Source organism: Xenopus laevis, chromosome 5S (genome assembly GCF_017654675.1).
Source record: "Xenopus laevis strain J_2021 chromosome 5S, Xenopus_laevis_v10.1, whole genome shotgun sequence".
Taxonomy (NCBI): Eukaryota; Metazoa; Chordata; class Amphibia; order Anura; family Pipidae; genus Xenopus; species Xenopus laevis.
Window position 1 is genome coordinate 27,774,045 of NC_054380.1, and position 24,099 is coordinate 27,798,143.

Genomic DNA, 24,099 nt, shown 5'->3' on the forward strand with positions numbered 1-24,099 from the left:
ATGTCATTTTATGAAATAACTTTGGCGCCTTTTTGGAGGGTAAGTATGGGCGTATAAATTATTTTGTCACTAGCACTTTATCCTTGATAACGACCCTAATGAGGGCCGAAACATTGGATGCACAAGTGATGATTCAGTAAAAATCGGTGGTTTAGGTATGCTGGTTCATCTTGAAGTTCAAAAGGTACCTGCACTCGTTCACTGAAAGGAGAACTAAACCCTAAAAATGAATGGCTAAAAATGCCATATTTTATATAGTGAATTTATTGCAACAGCCTAAAGTTACAGCTTTTCAATAGCAGCAATGATCCAAGACTTCAAACTTGTCACAGGGGGTCACCATCTTGGAAAGTGTCTGTGACACTCACATGCTCAGTGGGCTCTGAGCAGCTGTTGAGAAGCTAAGCTTAGGGGTCGTCACAAATTATCCAGCAGAAAATTAGGTTGTTCTGTAATATATGCTGATGCTACAGGGCTGATTATTAAATGTTGATGCTAATTGCACTGGTTTCTGTGCTGCCATGTAGTAATTATCTGTGTTAATTACTAATCAGCCTTATATTGTGACATTTCTATTTTATGTGTACTGTATATTGTGAGTGGGTCCCTAAGCTCAGTAAGTGACAGCAGCACAGAGCATGTGCAGTAAATCAGCAGAAAAGAAGATGTTGAGCTACTGGGGCATCTTTGGAGACAAATATCTTTTCTGCTAAAGGGCTGTGGTTGCCTTGGTTAATACAGAAACCCTAAACATAATGTACAACATTTCTAGCTACTTCTTTAGTTAGGCTTTAGTTCTCCTTTAAGTGATATATATATATATATATATATATATATATATATATATATATATATATATATATATATATATATATATATATATAGGCATGAAAATAAATTGATGTCACAATTGCTGTAGACTAATTTCAGTCCAGCTGAGTTTGACCAAAGAGCTTACACTCCCATGTGTCAGTATTCTACTTACTGTGGTTGCAATTCTGACCATATTTATTGATTAACCCAATAGTGTGGTGTTCATCTGCGTATACAGGCTGTTATGGATTATCTTTTTATTTCCAGGATTCCATTTGAAAGCAGTGTATATTTTTTTTTCTAAACCATTTTTCCTTGTATTTGAGCTAAAAATAACCAATTGATGGCTGATGCTGAAAGCCTGAAATAATAACCTTTGTTTGGATGCCCTAAAAATACACGTATGAATCACAAGAAAACACATAGCGTTCAAAGGCATCAATATGCGATCAGTCCTTCATGTGCAAATCACAGTGTGAAGAATAATGTTGGCTTCCCATTTACCATCCCTTTCAATAGTAATTGAGCTGAAGAAGCCCCCAGATTCTGCAAATTTGAAAACGTGAGTCACCAAGAGACATGTCACCAGGAGGATGGAGTCATACATCTGACATTTAAACGTGTCCTCTTGTAGTTGCTTCCAGAATGACAAATTGTTGAAATTAAGTGAGTGCGTGGGGTGCACTTTGTACAAGCAGTGTTTCCATTTGCAGCACTTGAAAACATTTATCTGGCTGATAATTGCCTGATCTTTCATCTGAAAGAAAGTACCTTATGATGAACTTGGTTAACATATACAGTAATTGCTGATGAAAGTGCCTAATTTTTGTTTTTCTTTTTGCAGTGGTGTGAAAGATAAAAATTTTATGCTACACTATGAGGTAAGTATTCACTGACATGTAATATAATATATATAATGCAGCGTCAAAAAAAGATGGTTGAGGTGCTCCGGTCTTGACTGTGTTTTTAATAGACAATTGCATTCACGTTAAAACAATATTTAGGGCAGAAACACACATGGAGATTCGGGGAGATTAGTCACCTGGCGACAAATTGCCTCTTCTTTGTGCGACTAATCTCCCCAAACTGCCTTCCAGCTGGCTAAAATCTAAATCGACGGCGGGATGGCACTCGGAGCGCTTCGTTTTCCGAAGAAACTTCGGGCGACCTCGGAAAGCGAAGCATTGAGTGTCATCCCGTTGGCGATTTAGATTCTAGCCAGCGGGAAAGGAGTTCGGGGAGATTAGGCGCCCGAAGAAGTCGATTTGTTGCTGGGCGACTAAATCTCCCCGAATCTCCACGTGTGTCTCTGCCCTTAGGGGGTAAATTTTTTAAGGTTCGAATGATAAAATTTTTTTTTTTTTTTGTGTCAAAACTCAAACTTCATATTTTAAAGCACCAATTCGAATGTAAATTATATTGTGATATTTAGCACACCTCGACCATGGAAACAGTTTTAATTCGACAACTTATACCTTCCGAGTTCATTTACAAGTCAATATTTTAATAGCCTTCCAGTTTTTTTTGGAGGAAATTTGGATTTGAGTTTTGTTCGTATTCAATTCAAATAAGAAACGAATTTTCAGATCTTTCCCATTCGATCGAATTCTAGACGTTCAAATTTTTCCATAAATAACCTCTCATTCGGGTTGTCAGTACATTCGAATTTATTAGAGTAAAAAAAAATTCACATCAATTCGAAAATCAGACCTTTGATAAATAACCCCCTAAATGTCATTACTACAAAGCAGGTGCTTTAGCAAATCATCTAGCGCTCACCAAATCCGGTTCTGGTGCCCATGCCCCAGACCTTTCATTTGATGTAATCATAAAGGTGTTCTATGAAGAAGGTCTTGACTGTTTTTTTTTTAGGGCAGAGACACACGTGGAGATTCGTGGGAGATTAGTCGCTGGTGACAAATCGCCTTTTCTTCAGACGTGAACTGCCTTCCTGCTTGGTAAAATAGAAATCGACGGCGGGATGGCACTCGGATCGCTTTGTTTTCACCAGAAACTTTGTGCGACTTAGGAAAACAAAGCATTGAGTACCATCCCGCTGGCGATTTGGATTCTAGCCGGCGGGAAGGCAGTTCGGGGAGATTAGTCGCCCGAAGAAGAGTCGACTAAATCTCCCCGAATCTCCACGTGTGTCTCTGCCCTTAGGGGGTAAATTTATTAAGGTTCGAATGGTAAATTCAAATTTGAATTTTTCTTGGGTCAAAACTCACCCATTCAAATTTTAAAGCACCAATTAGAATGTAAATTAAATTGTCATATATATCACACCTCGACCATGGAAACAGTTCTAATTCGAAAATTCGCCAACTTAAACCTTCCGAGTTCATGTACAAGTCAATTGAAGAGGTCCATTGGCCCATTTCAATATGTTAATAGCCTTCGAGTTTTTTTTGGAGGAAAATTGGATTTGAGTTTTATTCGTATTCTATTAAAATACAAAACTAATTTTCAGATCTTTCCCATTCGATCGAATTTTCTATAAATAACCTCCCATTCGATTTGCAATTTATTAGAGTAAAAAAAAAAAAAAATTCACATCAATTCGAAAATTCGACCTTTGATAAATAACCGCCTAAATGTCATTAATACAAAGCAGGAGCTTTAGCAAATCATCTAGCGCTCACCAAATCGGGTTGTGGTGCCCATGCCCCAGACCTTTCATTTGATCTAATCATAAAAGTGTTCTATGAAGTCTCGGTTACTCAACACTCCTTGGTAGTCCAGGTGCAGCCCATTAAATGTAACTTGTACACACACTCTTCAGACCTGCATGCAAAAATCAATGATCAAATCAGTGGTAAAATCAATCAAGCTTTACTTCACATGTTGAAATCCAGATGAGCTTTGTGTGATAATACATGTAATCGTAGGCATGCCTGTGCGTATTATTGCACAAAACGCATCTAATTGATTTCACCACTGCCTGTGAATCCGACGAGCTTGCATTTATGTTACATTTGCCAATCATAATCGCTTCTTTACTACACTCACAGTCCCCTGAAATTATTCTCTCAATTCACGGTTCAAAATGCTGAACCTTTTTTAAAATACTATGAAGGTGTATTTATCACTGTCTAAGTCATTATGACACATCCAGAAATTGTCTTACTCATAACTTGGGGCGAAGAAGTGGATACGCATTTCATTTGGCTGCCCTTCCCCTTCTCCTTTTTGTTAATGTTCACACAACAGGAGCCCATACGCTGTCACACAATGGCGTCATCCTGCTATGCTGGTTCCCTGGCAATGACAGATAATAGAAATCAGAAGTAAACAAATGCCTTATTCATGTCTGAATTTTCAAGAAAAGGAAAAAACATAATGTGCTATTTTCTGACATTTTTCTGACACTGGCTCTTCTTTGCTTGTGTTATATGAATTTATACCTGTGTTATTATATAACCAGCCTATGATGGGTCTCTTGTGGATCCTAACCAGAAGTACCAAAATTAGCAGATGGCTTTCTAGTTTGAGTTGAATTTGCTTCCAGCTGCTTTCAGCTAAAATCATAGATTTTTTGGATACATAAAAAGCAGTCCTACATTAGGGATTTATGTTATTAAAGGAACAGTTCAGTGTAAAAATTAAAACTGGGTAAATAGGCTGTGCAAACTAAAAAATGTTGTACTATAGTTAGTTAGCCAAAAATGTAATGTATAAAGGCTGGAGTGACTGGATGATAGCCAGAACTCTACTTCCTGCTTTTCAGCTCTCTAACTCTGAGTAAAGGTGGCCATACACTATACTATGCAATGGCCATATACTATAATATGCAATATGTTGGCGCTATATAAATACATGTTGATAATAATCCGCTCGTTTGGCAAGGTCGCCAAACGAGCGGATCTTAACCCGATATGCCCACTAACGGCTGGGTGATATCGGATGAATCCGAACGTTTGGGGCCGAACGATCGGATTACAATACTACGAATGGGCTCCAACGGATCACAGGACTGCATCAACTAGCCGAATCGGTCCTGGAATGTACGTAAAAATCAAACTTGACCGATATCTGGCTGATTTTGGCCTGATATCGATCGGGAGCACCCGTTGGGAGCCCCCACACATGGGTCTAAAGGACCGATATCGGCAGCTTTAAATCTGCCCGTGTATTGCCACCTTTAGTCAGTGACTTTTAGGGGGGGCACATGGGACATAACTGTTCAGAGAGTTTGCAATTGATCCTTAGCATGTAGGTCAGATTCAAAAGCACAAATGTGCCCCCCTCCCTCAAGTCACTGATTGGTTACTTATCAGTGGAAACTAAGAGAGCTGAAAAGCAGGAAGTAGTGTTCTGGCTATTATGTTAGAAATCATATTATGTTAGAAGTCACTCCAGCCGTTATACATTATATTTTTGGCCTTGGTGGGGCGTAACTATAGAGGCCCTGTGGCTGCAGGGGGGCCCTGGAGGTATAGGAGTCCCATGAGGCCCTAATTCATGTACAGTTTCAATAAATTTTGGTAAAACAAGTCAACTGCTAAACATTTTGTGGGTCTGAAAAAGAAGTTGCTGTGGGGCCCAGTAATACCTAGTCCTGCCACTGTTTGGTTTAAGTATGTTGAAAACATTTTTTACTCTTCACAGCCTATCTATTTACCAACTTTTTATTTTTATACTGAACAATTCCTTTAAAGGGGCAAAGTTAAACTGTGGTCCTCAAGCCTAATATTTCTCTAACTAAGGGCATGGTTGTTTATGGCTAGAAGCCTAACGCGTTTCATGCCTCTCAGCACTTAATCATACGCCATCTCAGTGAACAAAGCTTATGCTCCCCCTTTACAATATATGCATTTGCAAACAGACCCTCCCATAAATTAAAATCAATCAAATTGGGGTCAGATCATTACTGCTGGAACGCCTCATTAACCATTGTTGTTCCTGCCCACACTATATTCAGAACATTCCATTAGAAAAATATCCAAAGACCTTTTTTTTTCCTTTTTCCATGTTAAGGGGTACAGTTACAATTATTACAATTAGTATATAATATTATATGCCTTGTGGGCACTTAGTCATAGGCTAGGGAAATTCTGCACAACCAGTGATATAACACACCAATCAGAGAAGTGTTCAGGACAGCCTATCAGAGTGCTTAACACGTAAGTGATTAGATTGTCCAAAGGAAATAAAGTACATATAGTATTTAAAATACTAAAATACTATACTGATTAAAATTAAATTTTGCAGAAAAACATGTATTAACACCTTGGGAAAATACTTTTTGCAATAAAAATTTGTAAATTACGTAGTTTTGCGGCTAAAGTGACAGTTTCACTACTAATTTAAATAACTTTGGATATGAGAGATTGGAAATATTTACTTAAACAAAATTTCCAAAAATATTTTTTTGGCAGATCAAAATGCATTAAAGTTTAGAATCATTTAAAGGCAGAAAGTGTTTTTTAGCGACAGAATTTGAAAGACTTTTAGACAAAACAGGACACATTATATTCTAAATTCATTCCTTCAGATACAGTAAATGCCTGGCTATACAGGCTGCATGTGAAATGTCCAACTGAGCCTACTCTTTGCTGTTGTGTTTTCTTCTCAAATTCAATAAAGCAGCAACTGTCCACTTTTTTTAACATTGTTTTTTATTTTCAGTTTCCACCATATGCAACTAATGAAATTGGTAAAATGATTGGGATGAACAGACGTGAACTCGGTCATGGTAAGTTATAAAACAAAAAAGACATTTTGCAAGCCACTTATTTAGGTGCTGGGTTTTTATTTTTGTGTGTGTCGTGCGTGCGGTTATATGTATGTATATGTATTGCTCTACTTATCAGAAGTTAGGCTCCAAAGTTATTTTCCATCATTCCTATTCTGGAAAAAGGTAATTTTAGCCTGCCCCATTAGTTGTAGGACCTTGGAATGTCTTCAGGAACTTCCATTTTGCCTTTTTTCTTTTTAGTGGTCTGATGCTGAAGCACGTAGCCAGAGAGCTAGGCTAAAAACTAAAAACTTGGCTGGTGCTTTACATTAAATTATTAAATCACAGGAGCATGGTGTTTTTTTTTTATTTGTTACAGGTGCCCTTGCAGAGAAAGCATTAAGACCCGTTATACCCAAAGATTTTCCTTTCACAATAAGAGTGACCTCTGAAGTATTGGAGTCCAACGGTAAGTACTTTCAGGAACTTGCATTGCTGTTAATTTCCAAATGGTGTTATGCATTTACAGGGGGGGGGGGATTTGGTCTGGTCCAAACTTTAGACCCCTGCAAGCTAATTGCTTAATGGAATATTGGAGTTAAATGTGTAAATACTGTTATTTTAAAGGTCACCATAGCCGTTAAAGTGGTGGTTCACCTTTCAGTTCACTTTTAGGGGCACATTTATAAAGGGTCGAATTTGAAAAAGTTTGAAATTCGAATTCAAATAGACCAAACAAAATTAAGGCGAAGTTTTTTGGCACGAAATTCGTATTTTTTGAACTCGAAAGTTCACCTCGACCCTGCCTCTTAGTATGTTATAGAATGGCTAATTCTAAGCAAACTTTGTTAAATTGGTTGTCATTATTTTTTTTATATATAGTTTTTAGATTATTTGCATTATTCTTAAAACGATTTCCAGCTTTCAAATGGGGGTCATTGACCTCATCTAAAAACAAATGCTCTGTAAGGCTACAGAGCCATATTCAAGCCCTCTCCTATTCATAGCCCAGTCTCTTATTCAAATCAATTAATGGTTGCTAGGATAACCTAGACCAGGGGTGCCCAGACTTTGTTACACTGGGATCTATTCATGACACCTGGACCCCATCAGGAGATCTACCTTTATAACGTGGCATAATTTTTTTTGACCACGCCCATTTTGTGACCACACCCCCTAATTACCAAGTTAATTTTACCAAATTTGGTAGGTTATGAAAGTTTGAACACACTCCCTTCCCCTCCGTGCTTGTTGCTCTCAGTCCTCCTTTCAATCTCCGTGCTTACTGCTGTGAGCGAGACCTCCCTCCCTTCCGTGTCCGTTGCTGTGAGCCCGACTACCACTTCCGGATTCGCCCCCCCCCCCCATTGTGGGGTCTGCAGGGCCTTAAATACACCACTGGATACAATAAAGAAACTATTTGCTGTGCAGAACAGAAGTTTGTAAGACTCTTTTAATTGCCATATCTAATTGAGCCTTTTAGACATTGCTGAACTATATCTAGCAGCAGCACCTGCCAGACTCAGGCTGCAGGGTGCTGCTGGGAAGTATAATTCAACAACATCTTCAGTCAAGTTGGCAATGTCTAAGAAACATGATGCACCAGCAGACACATTGTCATGGTTTCTTAACAGCAGAGAGGCAGCAGCAGCAAGTCATCTATAAGCAGAGCTGTAATTCCAAAGGCTTACCCTGGCTTCACTCTGATAGAAGAGCTACGTCTCAGCCACACAGGCCACAAGTAAGGTTGCCACCTTTTCTGGAAAAAAATACCGGCCTTCCTATATTATTGACATTTTTTCCTATTAATAACATTGACATCAAGCATAATTTTTATCGGCCAGGCCGGTAAAATACCGGCCAGATGGCAACCCTAGCCACAAGAAATGCAAAGCTGTAGTTCAAAAGCGCATGTTTATGGCTGATATTCCTTAGCCAAGGCAAGTGGCTCTATAGGTTCTTTAAGCTCTGAGAAATTCCGGGTTCGTGCTGCGGTGACCCGAATGCGGCGGTTGTCGCAGGTCCTCTCAGAGCCCGGCAGTTAGGCCCTTCTGGACTCGGAAGCGGGGGCCTTAAATACGCCACTGGAGAACGCCCGCCCTTCCCCTCAGCAGAGGGGAAGGGCAGGTGGTCGATCTCACAGCAGTCAGCCAAGCCAGCGCACTTCTGACTCCAGGTCGCAGTCTACCAGGAACATGACTGCGATCTACTGGTAATCCGCGATCAACGTGCTGGCCACCCCTAATCTAGACCCTAGCAAACAAATTGCTGTAATTGCAAACCAGAAAGCTGCTGAATAAAAAGTTTAATAACTCAAACACAAATAATAAAAAATTAAAACCAACTGCAAATTGTCTCAGATTGTCACTCTCTACATCATACTAAAAATTAATTGAAAGGTGAACAACCCATTTACAATTTGCCTCCTTAACCGATTTTAGTGCGATCTGACAAATTATTTTGAGGTAAGTGGGCACCAAACGATCGTGCATCTAATGAGTTTTCATCCACCATCAATCAGAAAATTGATTGGGCAGGTTAAAAAATTTCAGTGACAGTGAAATTTATCCATTGCCCAATTGTTTGCAGGGCCAAGCAGGCAGCTACCACAGTTTTTCTGGCTTCAAGTAGACTATATTGCTCAAAATGGTATTTTTAGTTGATGGACAAATCATAAATTTAAACGATTGTTTGAAAATAAGCTTGGTCTTACAATAAAGAAAAAATCTTTAAAATCTTTACATCTATGGCCACTTTATCCAGGACAATCTCCTGGGCTAGTTTTCCAGAATATAGTAACAATGACATTAAACATTGCAGGCTCATCATCCATGGCTTCGGCATGCGGTGGCAGTTTGGCATTAATGGATGCAGGTAACATTTCAAATTATTAAAGACTTTATTCTGAAATCTATGTTGAGCATAACCACTTCATAGTTGTTGCTGTTTTTTTTAACTCTTTTAGGGGTACCGATTTCAGCTACTGTTGCTGGAGTTGCAATAGGTTTAGTAACAAAATATAGCCCTGAGAAAAATGGAGAAATTCAAGATTATCGCTTACTCACTGATATCCTGGTAGGTGCATTTTTTTAATAATCATCTATGATGCCACTGCGAGGATTAGAAATGCAGAATTCCTCCATACAGTGTCTGTTTTCTAATCACCTTAAAATCATGGCCTTTCAAAATAGAAAGTGATAAGGCATGCTGCAAGATATTACAATTTCAAGTGTGTTTGCTTTGTGATTTTTGTTTTGGTTTTTTTTTGTTTGTTTTTTTTTTACAAATTGAGACACTGTAACATAAAGTGACCGTATGTAATATTTTTTCCTAGCAATAGTTCACTGTTTATACTGAAAAACGATTAACGTTAAAAGAATGCTTACAGGCATTTTCCTAATGCTTAATGTTTATTCCTTGTGTTCAGTTTATATACTTACGCCTACTCCTTATTCCTCCCACGCTTAACCATCGACCTTATGCTGCATTTTAACATTATCAGAGCTAGAAATATTTATCTATCTTGGTATGGAAACCCTTATGCAAAAACCCATTATGCAGAACGCTCAGAATTACAGGAAGGCCATTTCCCATAGAGTCTGTTTTAAGCAAATACTTAACTGATGCCTGAAATAACCCTTTTTTTTTTTTTTACATTGTCTTTGTATGCTATTTAAAATTTTGCCATAAAAGTATTTGTACAATGCTTTAAAATTACCTGCCTAATGCTCCTTTATGAGGGGGCTCCCATATTTGTGCAGCAGCAGTCCATTCACATTAGAAACCTGAGAAGAGAAAGACAGCTTGGCAGAATAGTCAAGTTTATGCAAACCTAACCGCGAAAAACCGTTAGGTTACTTTTAATGTATATTTATATTTTAAAGGAGAAGGAAAGGTTAAAACTAAGTAAGCTTTACCAGAAAGGTCTATAAAAATACACCAGTAAACCCTCAAAGTAATGCTGCTCTGAGTCCTGAGTCAAAAGAAACACTGCATTTCTTTCCTTCTATTGTGTACACATGGGCTTCTGTATCAGACTTCCTGTTTTCAGCTTAGTGAGCAGGGAGAGACTCAGGCAGTAGGTGATGTCACAACAAGCTAATATGGCAGCTGTTAGAGAGCTTATAGAGGTATAGTAAAGCATTATACAGAATAAATATAGCATTAAAGCTTGCACTATTGTGGCTAATCTATTGGCACAAAACTGCTTTGGCAGCTTTCCTTCTCCTTTAAGGAGTATTTTTTTTTGTGTCAGTATCACTTGAAAAATGATTTCCCTTTTCTCTGTAATAATGCATGTGTAAAAATATATAATGATGCAATAATACAGTGCCTTGTGCCTGATGGTAGCTAAGCTGAATGAATCTTAATTGGTGACTAAGCAATCCTACTGTCTTTAGTTGCGGTAATGATTAAATGGTGACCCAAATTACGGAAAGATTAGTTATCTGAAAAACCTCAGGTCCCGAGCATTCTGGATAACAGGTCCTATACCTGTAAATGCAGATACACACACACCCAGTGGCACATTTACTAAGGGTCGAATATCGAGGGTTAATTAACCCTCGATATTCGACCATCGAAGTTAAATCCTTCGACTTCGAATATCGCGATTATCTCCCTGAACTGCCTCAGCGTCTTTTCCCCATAGGCTACAGCGCAAAATCGCCTGCGCTAATGCACACGCGGCGATGCGTTTTCAATAGTCGCCCAAAATTGCCCAACTTTGGGCAACTAATGAAAACGCATCGCCGCGTGTGCATTAGCGCAGGCGATTTTGCGCTGTAGCCTATGTGGAAAAGACGCTGAGGCAGTTCGGGGAGATAGTCGCGCAAAAGACGTGGCGATAAGTTGCCAGGCGACAAAATCTCCCCGAATCTCCTCGTCTGGCCTTACCCTAAAAGCACCACAGAGGGAATTAACCTTTAATTATCTGTAACAGGAGCAATTTGTGTATAAAAACAAAAAAAAGTTTAAATACCTTAAATTTTTTTTGTATTCTCCTAATGGAATTATGACAAGACAATGACCACAGCAGCTACAAAAAATTGTAGAAGCACCATTAGGACAAGGCACACTGAACAGATCACCCAATATTCACATGGCCTGTTTCCAGCTTTGAAGCCGGAAACATGTAATGGTGATTTGCAGCACAGCTCTACAAGTCTCCTTTGCCACATTTCTATGATTATTGATCCAATGATTATTGGGAATTGGTGCGACCGGTATAAATAAGGCATTTTGGAACCAGTACATGCAGTTCTGAATACATACAAGCACAAGATGATAGATGGTAGTATTAAAGGTACGGTATACCCATTGTTCAGCATGAATTCAAGGAGTAGGGCTTGTGCTGAGTATACTTTTATTTAACATAAATGCGCCAGTGTAATGATGCAGTGCATTGTGGGAACAGGAAGTTACTTATAACCGAATGCAGTATGCAAATGTTAAGAGAACCCCTGACCAAAATCAGCTTGAATCTTCTTGTGTTCATTTATTTACATAATTACACTGCTGAGGGAATTTTTAAAAACAATACACGTGGCATTAGCCTAACGATGCATTCCTTTGCTTTCACATTGTCTACCTCCCCTGTAGCTCAGGTTAGTTAAAATACAGATAATAAAATTCTATGCAAACACCCCCTCTCTTCCCTTTGTTGGCACTGTTTTGGTTTACAGATCAGTAGACATCCGTTATGCATGGGGGGGGAGGTGAGTTTTTTTGTTTGTTTTTTGCTTGCAAGAACCAAGAAGTTAGAAGCCTGCAATAGCTTCATATTTAGGTTTAATTATAAAACCTAAGGAAAATATAGATTGATTGTATTACTGAAAGAGTAGGCAAAACATATTTAGGATGGTGGCACACGAAGAGGTAAGTCGGCAAGCGACAAATTTCCTCTACTGCAGGCAACTAAATCTCCCCAAAATGCTTTCCCGCTGGCAAGAAGTATGGGTTTGGCTTTCCGAAGACCCCGAACCCGCAACCTGAACCGCAACCTGCATATTTATCCACTTTGATCCACTACACGACCGGGACCTGCAACTGCCTTATCCGCAGCCTGACCCGCAACCCATGGTGCTGCAAACTGGAAGTGACGTCATCAAAAGTGGGCGGGACAGCAACACGTTTTGTAAAACTTTAAAAGGAGTAAAATATAGACAATATTACATAAGAGAAAAATTTAGATGAGACCCGCAACCTGACCCGCCACCAATAGACCGGCAGCTATACCCGTACCTGAAAATCCTCCCCTCATTCCACAGGGTGCCTGCTTTTTTTTTGTGGGTAACCTGTGGGTATCCGGCCTGCTGCAGGACTCTACATCGAGCCACTTTGGAAAATGAAGTGGCGCGTATACCATCCCTCCGGCAATTCGCATTCTTGCTGGCAGGAAGGCATTTCATGGAGATTAGTCGCCCTCAGTAGAGAGGATTTGTCGCTTGCCGACTGGTCTCCCCATGTGCCACCACCCTTAAAGTAAAATTACTATTTATGTTGCTCCTGTTGAAAATGAATTATACATGTGCACACTGTCCCTTTAAAATCAGTAAAAGCCATTAGCATTTTGGCTGTTCCCGTCCCATCCGGACATATATATGGCTACTAAACCACATGTACACCATTCTCTTACTATTCACAATTTCTATGCAGACATCAGTGAGTTCACTGCAGTCAATAAACTGGTGCAGAGCCAAACTTCTTACTATAAAGCAAATATCAATATGCTGACTTATCATTGGGGGAAATGGCTGTGTATAGAAGCTGCTTATGCATTTGTTCTTGAGGGAACCTCCTATCCTTTACTTTTCAATTGATATATCATTTTTTTTGTTTTTAATCCTTTGCCTTCCTCTACAGCTTTACACTGATGCTGGCAGCTAAAAAAAATTATTGCTGTAAAGCTACAATTTTATTGTTGTTATTCGTTTTATTGCCCCTCCATTATCATCTCCTGAGAGATTTTAAAGTGTGTTTTGTTTAATTTTATATGAAAGACAATTTTTTTTATAACATGTGAGAGAAGGACTTTATTCCCAGTCACGTGTGTGTTTGTTTAGTGTAAATGTTTGCTACAAGAATTAAAATGAAAATCTGGCTAAAATAAAAAATAGCCTGCGGCAAATCACACGCAGGGCTTCGTCTTCCGAAGTCGCCCGAAGTTTCCTCATGAGGCGACTTCGGAAAACAAAGCACCGAGTGTGAATTGCCGCAGGCGATTTTCATTTTAGTCGGTGGAGGACAGGGGGAAGGCAGTTCAGGTAGATTGACGCCCCCAAGAAGGGGCAATTTGGGGCGACTAACCTCCCCAAATCTGCTCGTGTGGACTGACCCTTAATGTTGCCAGAATGAACGCGTTCCTTGAAACACAATGTGGAACCACTATAGGTATGGGACCTGGTATCCAGAATGCTCGGTACCTGGGGGTTTCCAGATAACTAATGTTTCCATAATTTTGATCTTCATATCTTAAGTCTATTAGAAAATCCTGTAGATATTAAACAACCCCAATAGACTGGTTCTGCTTCCAATAAGGGTCAATTATATCTTAGTCAAGTACAAGTCACTGTTCTATTATTACAAAAAAAAGAAATCATTTAAAAAAAAAAATTGGATTATTTGGATAAAATGTAGTCTATGGGAGATGGCCTTTCTGTAATTCGGAGCTTTCTGGATAATGGCTTTCCTGATAACGGATCCCATAACTGTACCTTATATGAAACCTTTGCATATGTTATGTTCTTTTCCAGGGAATAGAAGACTATAACGGGGATATGGATTTTAAAATGGCAGGTACCAGCAAAGGTATAACTGCTTTACAGGTAATGGACTTTTCTGCATTTCATTTCACGTGCTCTTTATTTAAATACCCTTGTAGTAAAATAATAACTCTTCTAATCCTAGGCTGATATTAAAATCCCAGGATTGCCACTCAAAATTGTAATGGAAGCCATTCAGCAGGCGACGGGTAAATATTGTGTTCATAGTAACATTACTTATTAACTATTAAAGATTTGCTTTTAAGAGTTGGCCTTTAAAAGAGTAAGTCACATTTAAAGGGGAACTATCGCAAAAATTAAAATTATAAATGAAAATTAAAAGATATATTGGATGGTTTGGATCTAACTGTCATTGAATATCGGTTTGGATCTAACTGTCATTGAATATCTGACACCCAACTCCTGGGAGAGAGAATGAAAAGAAAGATGTGCTGAGAGAGTAATAGTGAAGATAAACGTGATTTAATTCAGAAATCGTACCGAATATGTAATTAATTGTATTTACAACGTTTCTTATTTTAGTATGATGAAGCTTATATTAAATTTTCATTTTCACGATAGTTCCCCTTTAAGGTAACTTTTAGTTATAGAATCTCCCATGCTTAGCAACTTTTCAATTGGTCTTTTATTTATTCTAGTGTTTGATTCATTTAACATCCTGTTCTTCATCTTTACAGCTTTCAAATGGGGTCACTGACCCCAGCAGCCAAAAAAATATAGCTGTGAGGCTGCAATTTTTATATTATTGTGATTTTTGATTACTTGTCTTTCTGTTCAGGCCATCTTCTGCTAGTCTCCCATTTGAAGCACTATGCTTGGTTACTAGGGTAAATTGGACCTTGGCAACCAAATAGCTGCTGAAATTTTGAACTGGAGAGCTGCTGAACAAAAAGCAATATTATTAAAAAAAAAACACAAAATATAAAACATGAAGGCCAGTTTATATCACAGTAGACCAATTTTAACAGAAGCAAGCATGTCCTTCCATTGTTTATCCTACATTAAGTTAATGGCATATGAGGATTTTGATGCCGCAAAAAATCAGGTCATGGTAATAAACAAGTGGATAAACCCCTGTGTCCCGATATGGCAATGGCCTCCTCATGGTGGGTGGGAGGTCAGGTCTTTACAATATACATGGGTTTCCGCATGTACCATTGACTAATGTGTGAGAACAAGACTACACTATATTAATGGGTATCCATGCTCATGGTTTTAGTGCACAGGTTTTAAAATGTTTTTTTACGGAGTACAGGAATGGGATCCGTTATCCGGAAACCCGTCGTCCAGAAAGTTCAGAATTATGGGATGTCTATCTTCCATAGACTCCATTATAATCAAATAATTCAAATTTTTAACTGATTTCCTTTTTCTCTGCCTAGGTGGCAGCCCTAGTTGTAGAATAAGAAAAGGGGGAGCGTCAAAGCACAAATCAGAGTTAAAAACTCACCAGTATTCAAAGGTAGTCCAGGTGCTCCAGACCCTCAGCTCAGGGAAGCAGACAAGCCATAACAATGCAAAACATATAGGTATAGGGCACTCGACAGACCAGTAATAAAATAGGAAAAATCTGTATTTAGATCATCATATCTAAGGCCTTACACGCTTCATGCCCAAAGGAATGTAATCATAGGTTTAATTGCGTGCAACACGATATTAGTATTTAAACTAGAGGACACCAATAGGAAAAGAGCAAGAAAAAATGCAAATTTAAAGGAACCGCGTACCTTATACAGGTATAGGATCCGTTATCTGGAAACCTGTTATTCAGAAAGTTCCGAATTACGGATTTGCCATCTCCCATAGACTCCATTATAATCAAATAATACAAATTTTTCAAAAAATGATTTCCCTTTTCTCTGTAATAATAAAAACAGTAGCTTGTACTTGATTGCAACTAAGATATAATTAATCCTTATTGAAGGCTAAACCAGTCTGTTGGGGTTATTTAATGTTTAAATGATTTTTTTTGTAGAATTAAGGCACAGAGATCTAATTTATGGAAAGTTCCCTTATCCGGAAAACCCCAGGTCCCAAGCATTCCGGATAATAGGTCCCATATCTGTACTGGTTATTTTATTTATTTGAATGAAAATCGTATACATATCAATTTATACTCCCTGTTCATGTTCTGTGGTCCTTTAAAATGTAATGGGTTTGTTACTCAAAAGCTGCACATAGGCTACAGACTGCTGGTGTGTATGTTTGTCATGGTATGTCCATGAAGGTTCTGCTTTAGAATCTATAGCAGCATTAGGCCATGTAATACAAATAAAGAGTAACTATGTCTGTGGGGTTTCTCGCCCATTGTATTTAATCCTACATTTAAGTTTATAAATAGAAGGTATTCTTTTTACACATAATGTTAGTACTGTACTACGTACAAATACCTACCTGAAATCAAGGTTTTTAACCACATATTACGTAGTTGTTGCTGGACGACAAATACCAGCATGCTTTAACATTATATCAAGCGTTAAAGCATGCTGGGAGCTAGGGCTGTATTTTGGTCTGGAGTTGCCCTAAGCACCAGATCGCTTCGTACCCACTGGCACATGCTCGGTGTCATTGGTAGAAGTGATGTCACAATGCAATGCGCCTATGTGTGATGTCACTTCCGCACCAGATACCGCCCCCACCTCTGCTTCCAGATTTCATAGGAAAGCATCCAGCAGCGGAGGAAAAGCATTTTTGGTATGTTTTTGGTTATGTCAAGGAACAATTGTTGATAAGATTACCCAATAGGACTATTATATTGTAATATCAAATCAATTTATGGAAAAGGTATAATGGGTCTTACACAAAAAGTATACGAACTGATTCATTTTTCACATTGGTTGTTTCCTTCATTTATTCCAATAGTGGCAAAGAAAGAAATTATACAAATTATGAATAAAGTTATTGCAAAACCAAGAGCAAGCAAGAAAGAAAACAGCCCAGTAATAGGTAAGTGGCCTGTTTAGAAGAAAGGCTAGAACCGCTGCATATGATGGGCCTTTTCATTAACCCAATGCAACTACAGCCCCTCGGCGGTGAAGATCTGTGCCTCCATTAATATGTTGTAGCTTGCTGATTCACAGGACATGCTCTGTGCTGCTGTCGGTTGCCTAAGCTTAGGGTCCAACCCACAGTATATATACAATTGTTAAGTCATTATACAAGGTAAATTAATAAATTCAGATTCATATTACCTGGCAGCTCAATCACCAGGGCATTGTGTATCATAAGCATAAACTACCTGATACAAAGTGCAATCTTTCATATTTTTTTCCAATAATGCAGATTTTTCCTCCGGTATTTCATCTTATTAAAAACCGATGTAAACCCTTTTGCTTAAAGGAGAATAAAAGGGTGGTGGCAGACGTGGCTACTCAGGGAGATTGGTGGCCCGGTGACAAATCACCTCTCCTTCGGGCAAATAATCTCTCTAAATGCCGTCCCGCTGGCTAGAATGTAAATCGCCGGCAGGATGGCACTCGGAACGCTTCATTTTCCGAAGTTGCCTCATGAGGAAACTTCGGGCGACTTCGGAAAGCAGAGGCGATTTGAGTGCCATCATGGGGGTGGGAAGGCATTTCAGGGAGATTAGTCGCCTGAAGAAGAGGTGATTTGTCGATGGACGACTAATCTCCCCGAGTAGCCACGTCTGCCACCACCCATAGGAGGGGGGTTTAATTCTCCTTTAAGAAAGGGGTTTACATCATTTTTATATAAGATGGCGCCCGTGAGCTCCCCTGCGCTACTCTGCATGGAGAGTTCTGTGTGACCTTCTGCAACACTTTTTTTTAAGTAGTGGACTATGCAAGGAGGAAGCGAGGAGGGGGTGAATGGAGACTATCAGATGGGGACTCTTTTTAGGAGGGGCGTTAAGTTCTCGTTTAATGTTTTCATCGGCAAATACCTTATTAAAAATCGAAATGTGTATTGGAAAGTTTCTCAGTACTGCAATCTTTCATTAGGCAAACTTTTTTTTTTTCGTAGGTTTACATTGCCTTTATGACTCCGGTCACTGATTGTCAAAAAAATATTGAACCTCCATTGTAATGCATAAAATCCACAGGGTGCAAAATATTTAAAATAACAGTTGTTGCCTGATTTGCAGAAACGGTTCAGGTGCCTTTGTCTAAAAGAATGCGTTTTGTTGGCCCGGGAGGATATAACTTAAAGAAGATACAAGCTGAAACAGGTCAGTCTGTGAATAAACAATCCCAGTCCCCAGCAACAACACCTTCATTGTAACAGGAATAACAGAGTATTAGTGAAACTGTTTTCTGATATTTCCAGCTTCAGCTATTATAAGGCCTAATCTATGACAGAAATCTGCCATACAAATGATGCAAAACAAGCTCTAGTAATAAAGAATTTCGGCTTTGCCATAATAATACTGAAATAATTTCCCCAACTCAGGCCATCACTATTGTATGGACAATGAATTTAACATTGCTTTCTTTTGTGCTGAAATGTTTTTTTTTAAGCCTTATAAGCATTTCCAATATCCAGGGAAACTGGAAGCAATAAACATTACCACTTTGATATTTAAATGTTGTAGTGAGCATTATCTTACATATTTCACATATACTATGTTGTGGGAAAGCCTGTAGCTTTTTTGCTTTAGCATGCAAAACCCAACTACAAAATGCTGCAAGTATCTTTGATCATATTTAACATTTTAATTATAACTTAGTTACAAAGTTAAATTGGGTTGAAAAAAGACAAAGTCCATCAAGTTCAACCCCTCCAAATGAAAACCCAGCATCCACACATACACCCCTCTCTACTTTTACATAAATTCTATATACCCATACCTATACTAACTATAGAGTTTAGTATCACAATAGCCTTTTATATTATTTCTGTCTAAAAAATCACCCAAGCCATTCTTAAAGGCATTAACAGAATCAGCATCACAACATCACCCGGCAGTGCATTCCACAACCTCACTGTCCTGACTGTGAAGAACCCCCTACGTTGCTTCAAATGAAAGTTCTTTTCTTCTAGTCTAAAGGGGTGGCCTCTGGTACGGTGATCCACTTTATGGGTAAAAAGGTCCCCTGTTATTTGTCTATAATGTCCTCTAATGTACTTGTAAAGTGTAATCATGTACCCTCGCAAGTTCCTTTTTTCCAGAAAAAACGACCCCAAACTTGACAGTCTACCCTCATAATTTAAGTCTTCCCTCCCTCTAACCAATTTAGTTGCACTTAGTCTCTGCACTCTCTCCAGCTCATTTATATCCCTCTTAAGGACTGGAGTCCAAAACTGCACTGCATACTCCAGATGAGGCCTCACCAGGGACCTATAAAGAGGCATAATTATGTTTTCATCCCTTGAGTTAATGCCCTTTTTTATGCAAGACAGAACTTTATTTGTTTTAGTAGCCACAGAATGACACTGCCCAGAATTAGACAACTTGTTATCTACAAAAACCCCTAGATCCTTCTCATTTAAGGAAACTCCCAACACACTGCCATTTAGGGGCCCATTCACTAAGCTCGAGTGAAAAAACTTTGAATTTCGAATGTTTTTTTTGGCTACTTAGACCATCGAATTGGCTACTTGACTTTCGACTTCGAATCGAACGATTCGAACTGAAAATCATTCGAATATTCGACCATTCGTTAATCGCAGTACTGTCTCTTTAAAAAATACTTTGACCCCCTAGTTCGCCACCTAAAACCTACCAAGGCCAATGTTAGCCTATGGGGAAGGTCCCCATAGGCTTTCCAAGGTTTTTCTGATCGAAGGATAATCCTTCGATCGATGGATTAAAATCCTTCGAATTGTTCGATTCAAAGGATTTAATCGTTCGATCGAACGATTATTCCTTCGATCGAATTGCGCTAAATCCTTCGACTTCGATATTCGAAGTCGAAGGATTTTAATTCGGCAGTCGAATATCAAGGGTTAATTAACCCTCGATATTCGACCCTAGGTAAATGTGCCCCTTAGTGTATAACTTGCATTTAGTACTTTAGTACTTTCAATGCCCAAAGAGTTAATGGTTGGGGAGCACCGCCCATCAAACACAGAGGATGGTGTGCAGGGTCAAATAGTAATTATAATAGAAGAAAGAAAAAGAGCTGACCCATATAGCTGGACCTTCCCATCCGTAAATTCCGAGACTCAAGTGAAGCAAAAATTAGTAGTAAAACTTAACCTTTAATAAATCGTTAAAAGCAAAGTCTAGAGAGAAACATTAAAATGAAGGTTAGGCATAGGAGGCTGATTGACACGTTGTTTTTTCTAGTCCATGTAACTCTTCGGGTAGGTCGGAAAGGGAGAAAATGAGTACAGTACACAGGCAAAACTGTGTTAAGAAGGTGGCACTGTAGATAAAATTTAAGCTCTGTACCATGATTCAAACTAACTGGATTCAGAGTATAAATGAAGTTAATATAGGAGTATATTATGCATTCAGATGCACTGATAAGAGGGCTATGCTTCTAGCAGCGTCTTAAAGCTTTGAATGGCTACAGTCTGCACAACAATGGCATGATTGTTACTAGACAATAAAAAGCCCATTAGTAAAAGGAACAATGGCAAAAAGAAGGAAGTGACAGGACATACAGAGTGCAGAAGAGGAAATGGCAGACAAAAGGTGATAATAGGAGAGAAAGTGCAGGGGTTGCAAGAATGTAAGGTCAGAAGAAATGGGTGGGAAGAGAGAAGGCCCAGCACAGAGCTAATTGAGGGGGAGAGCAAGCAGTGCCAGAAGAAGGATAGAATGGGGTGAGAACAAAATAGAGCCATTTAAAGTGGAACTGTCATCCAGACATAAAAATCTGTATAATAAATATATATTTCAAATTAAACATGAAATCCAAATTCTTTTTTTTTTTTTATTAAAGCATTCATAGCTGTTGTAAACTCATTTAAAAATCTCAGCTTTCAATCAAATATTGCTTGCCCCTCCCCTATGCCTTAGGCATAGAGGCTGGGAAAGCAATTTCTTTCCCTTCAGCACCTCCTATCTGTCACTGCTCTCTCCACATTCCCCCAGTTCTCTTAACCATTTAATTGTGTAGCCAGGACATGGGGATGGACATTGGGTCCCCCATTCTGGTACACAAACAAGATTCTGAGATGATGCAAGGCTTGTCTTAATAACAGTGTCCACAAAATGGCTGCTGCCTGCTTGCTATAATTACAAGTTCCCAGACTGATGGAAACAAGATTCAAATCATTTTATACAGTGTAATTAAAGTTCATTTTGCTTGACTAACATGATAAAATAAGATTTTTTGGATGACGGGTCCCCTTTAAGATAAAGGTAAAGTGGGGTATTAAAGAAAGGCACCCTCATAGAATCTGTTCCCGTTTATCTCATAACTCACAGAATTATATCCATATCATCTGTTAAACAAACAGGCTTCTCCAACTAGAACTTTAATATGACATCAGGAAATTGTAATCTAGAGCCCAAACTTTTGTCTCCTATTGTTTATGTAAACGGCCTCTGGTTTTTTTTTTTTTTCCTCAGGCGTCACCGTAAGCCAGATAGATGAGGAAACATTTTCTATTTTTGCTCCTACGCCCAGTGCAATGCACGAAGCAAGAGAATTCATTAATGACGTCTGTAAAGATGATGTAAGTAAACCACGTTTTTTGGGGATTAAAATGGAATTTACCTACATTAGTTTTATATGCTGCTTTATATGTTTTTCAGCAAGATTATCAACTAGAGTTTGGTGCAGTTTATACAGCCACAATAACCGAAATCAGGTAATCTTTCCATATTTTTCACATACATTGAGTGCAGCTCTGCAGATACACATCTAAGATATTTAAAAATGAGTTCAAGTATGGCACCTGTTTTCCAGAATGCTCGGGACCTGGGGTTTTCCAGATAAGAGATCTTGCTGTAATTTGAATCTCCAAACCTTATATCTACTAAAAAAAATTATTTAGACATTAAATTTTTTTTTTTTATCTTCAATAAGGATTAATTATATCTTAGTTGGGATCAAGTATAAGGTACTGTTTTATTATTACACAGAAAAAGGAAATCATTTTTAAAATGTTAAATTATTTGAGTAAAATGGAGTCTATGGGAGATGGCCTAATTTAGATCTTTCTGTATAATGGATTACTGGATAACGGATCCCACACCATAGCCATTGGCTTTATGGTGTCTTTGTTGTTTCTAACAATATAGGAAGCGCACACTGCGCTTATAACAGGTTCATATCACTTTGCTGTGCAACAGTTCGGCAGTAATAAACATTATAGCTAAAGACGTTTAGGCCCCAAAGCAATGAAACTAATCTTGCATAATTAACAAATGAATTGTTGCATGCAAAACAAACGTTTATCTAGATAAAATTTATATTATACTGTTAACATAAAATTGTAATCTTACTTTATGTGAAATTGATGTTTTTGCAGGGATATTGGTGTGATGGTGAAGCTTTATCCCAATATGACTCCTGTATTACTTCATAATTCGCAGCTTGATCATCGAAAGGTACTGCAAAATAAAGATTGCATCTTATATCATTGCTTATTGATTTCACCAGAGATAAACAGAGATGTAATTTAAAGGTACTCCTTTCATTTCACCACACTTAGCAAGTGAATTGGGCAGTGAGTGAACCAGCATGATGGTAATCAGACTGCTCGAATACCTACAGTTAAAGGATACTGTCATGGGAAAAAAAAGGTTTTTTTTAAAAACACATCGATTAATAGTGCTGCTCCAGCAGAATTCTGCACTGAAATTTGTTTCTCAAAAGAGCAAACAGATTTTTTTTATATTTAATTTTGAGATCTGACATGGGGCTAGACATATTGTCAATTTCCCAGCTGCCCCCATTCATGTGACTTGTGCTCTGATAGACTTCAGTCACTCTTTACTGCTGTACTGCAAGTTAGAGTGATATCACCCCCTCCCTTTCCCCCCTGCAGCCTAACAACAGAACAATGGGAAGGTAACCAGATAGCTGATCCCTAACACAAGACAACCGCTCCCTGGTAGATATAAGAACAGCACTCAGTATCAAAATCCAGGTCCCACTGCGACACATTCAGTTACATTGAGTAGGAGAAACAACAGCCTGCCATAAAGCAGATCCAAGTGCTGGCTCTTACTGAAAGCAAATGACCAGGCAAAATGACCTGAGATGTTACAATTAAAAAAAAAATACACTTGCTTTTCAGGAATAAAATTTTATATTGTAGAGTGAATTATTTGCAGTGTAAACAGTGTAATTATAAATAAAACAACATCATAAAAATCATGACAGAATCCCTTGAAGAAGTTAGAGGACAACAGCAGTAAAATATGTGTGACTAACAACTGTCCATCCAATTAGTTACCTTTTGGTTTTTTTAGCTAATTTTTGTGTACTTTGACTAGAGAATAGTCCAATTCAATTCAGATTTCGAAATTTATCATGTACTGTCTCTTTAAAAATTCAACTTTGACCATTTGTCATCTAAAATCTGCCGAATTGCTGTTTTAGCCTATGGGGTCAATTGGAGTCAATTGGTGGACTTCGAATGCGCTATTACTTCAATTTGTATGATTGAAAACTGACCTATTCAATCGAAAACAGACCAATTAGGCCGAAAAATTGATTTTTTTTTTTTATATATATATATAAATTACGGTTGGTCTTCTTTAATTAGAATTTTGAAGTTTTTCACATTCAAAAGTCGACCCTTGTTAAATCTGCCCCTAATAGTCTGAGACAATTTGTACTTGTTCTTCATTTTTTATACATTGTATTTTTTACAGAAAGTGAAGAGAAGACAGAGCTGCGGCTCCTCTTCACTTCCTTTCAGATAGACAGCGGAAATTTCCGTTGAGACCAATAATCATCGACC

At 38.4% G+C, this 24,099-nt stretch overlaps 1 protein-coding gene across 1 annotated transcript in view; it reads left to right on the top strand.

Annotated features, from left to right (window-relative positions):
• Positions 1–24,099, top strand: part of pnpt1.S (polyribonucleotide nucleotidyltransferase 1 S homeolog) — a 49,014-nt gene that overhangs the window by 21,930 nt on the left and 2,985 nt on the right. The window contains exons 15-26 of the mRNA XM_018265094.2: positions 1,658–1,694; positions 6,442–6,508; positions 6,870–6,959; positions 9,311–9,364; positions 9,456–9,565; positions 14,245–14,316; positions 14,399–14,462; positions 17,137–17,220; positions 18,377–18,460; positions 21,755–21,861; positions 21,941–21,996; positions 22,660–22,738. Of these exons, the coding sequence (XP_018120583.1) occupies positions 1,658–1,694; positions 6,442–6,508; positions 6,870–6,959; positions 9,311–9,364; positions 9,456–9,565; positions 14,245–14,316; positions 14,399–14,462; positions 17,137–17,220; positions 18,377–18,460; positions 21,755–21,861; positions 21,941–21,996; positions 22,660–22,738 (904 nt within the window). The remainder of the gene's footprint in view (positions 1–1,657; positions 1,695–6,441; positions 6,509–6,869; positions 6,960–9,310; positions 9,365–9,455; positions 9,566–14,244; positions 14,317–14,398; positions 14,463–17,136; positions 17,221–18,376; positions 18,461–21,754; positions 21,862–21,940; positions 21,997–22,659; positions 22,739–24,099) is intronic.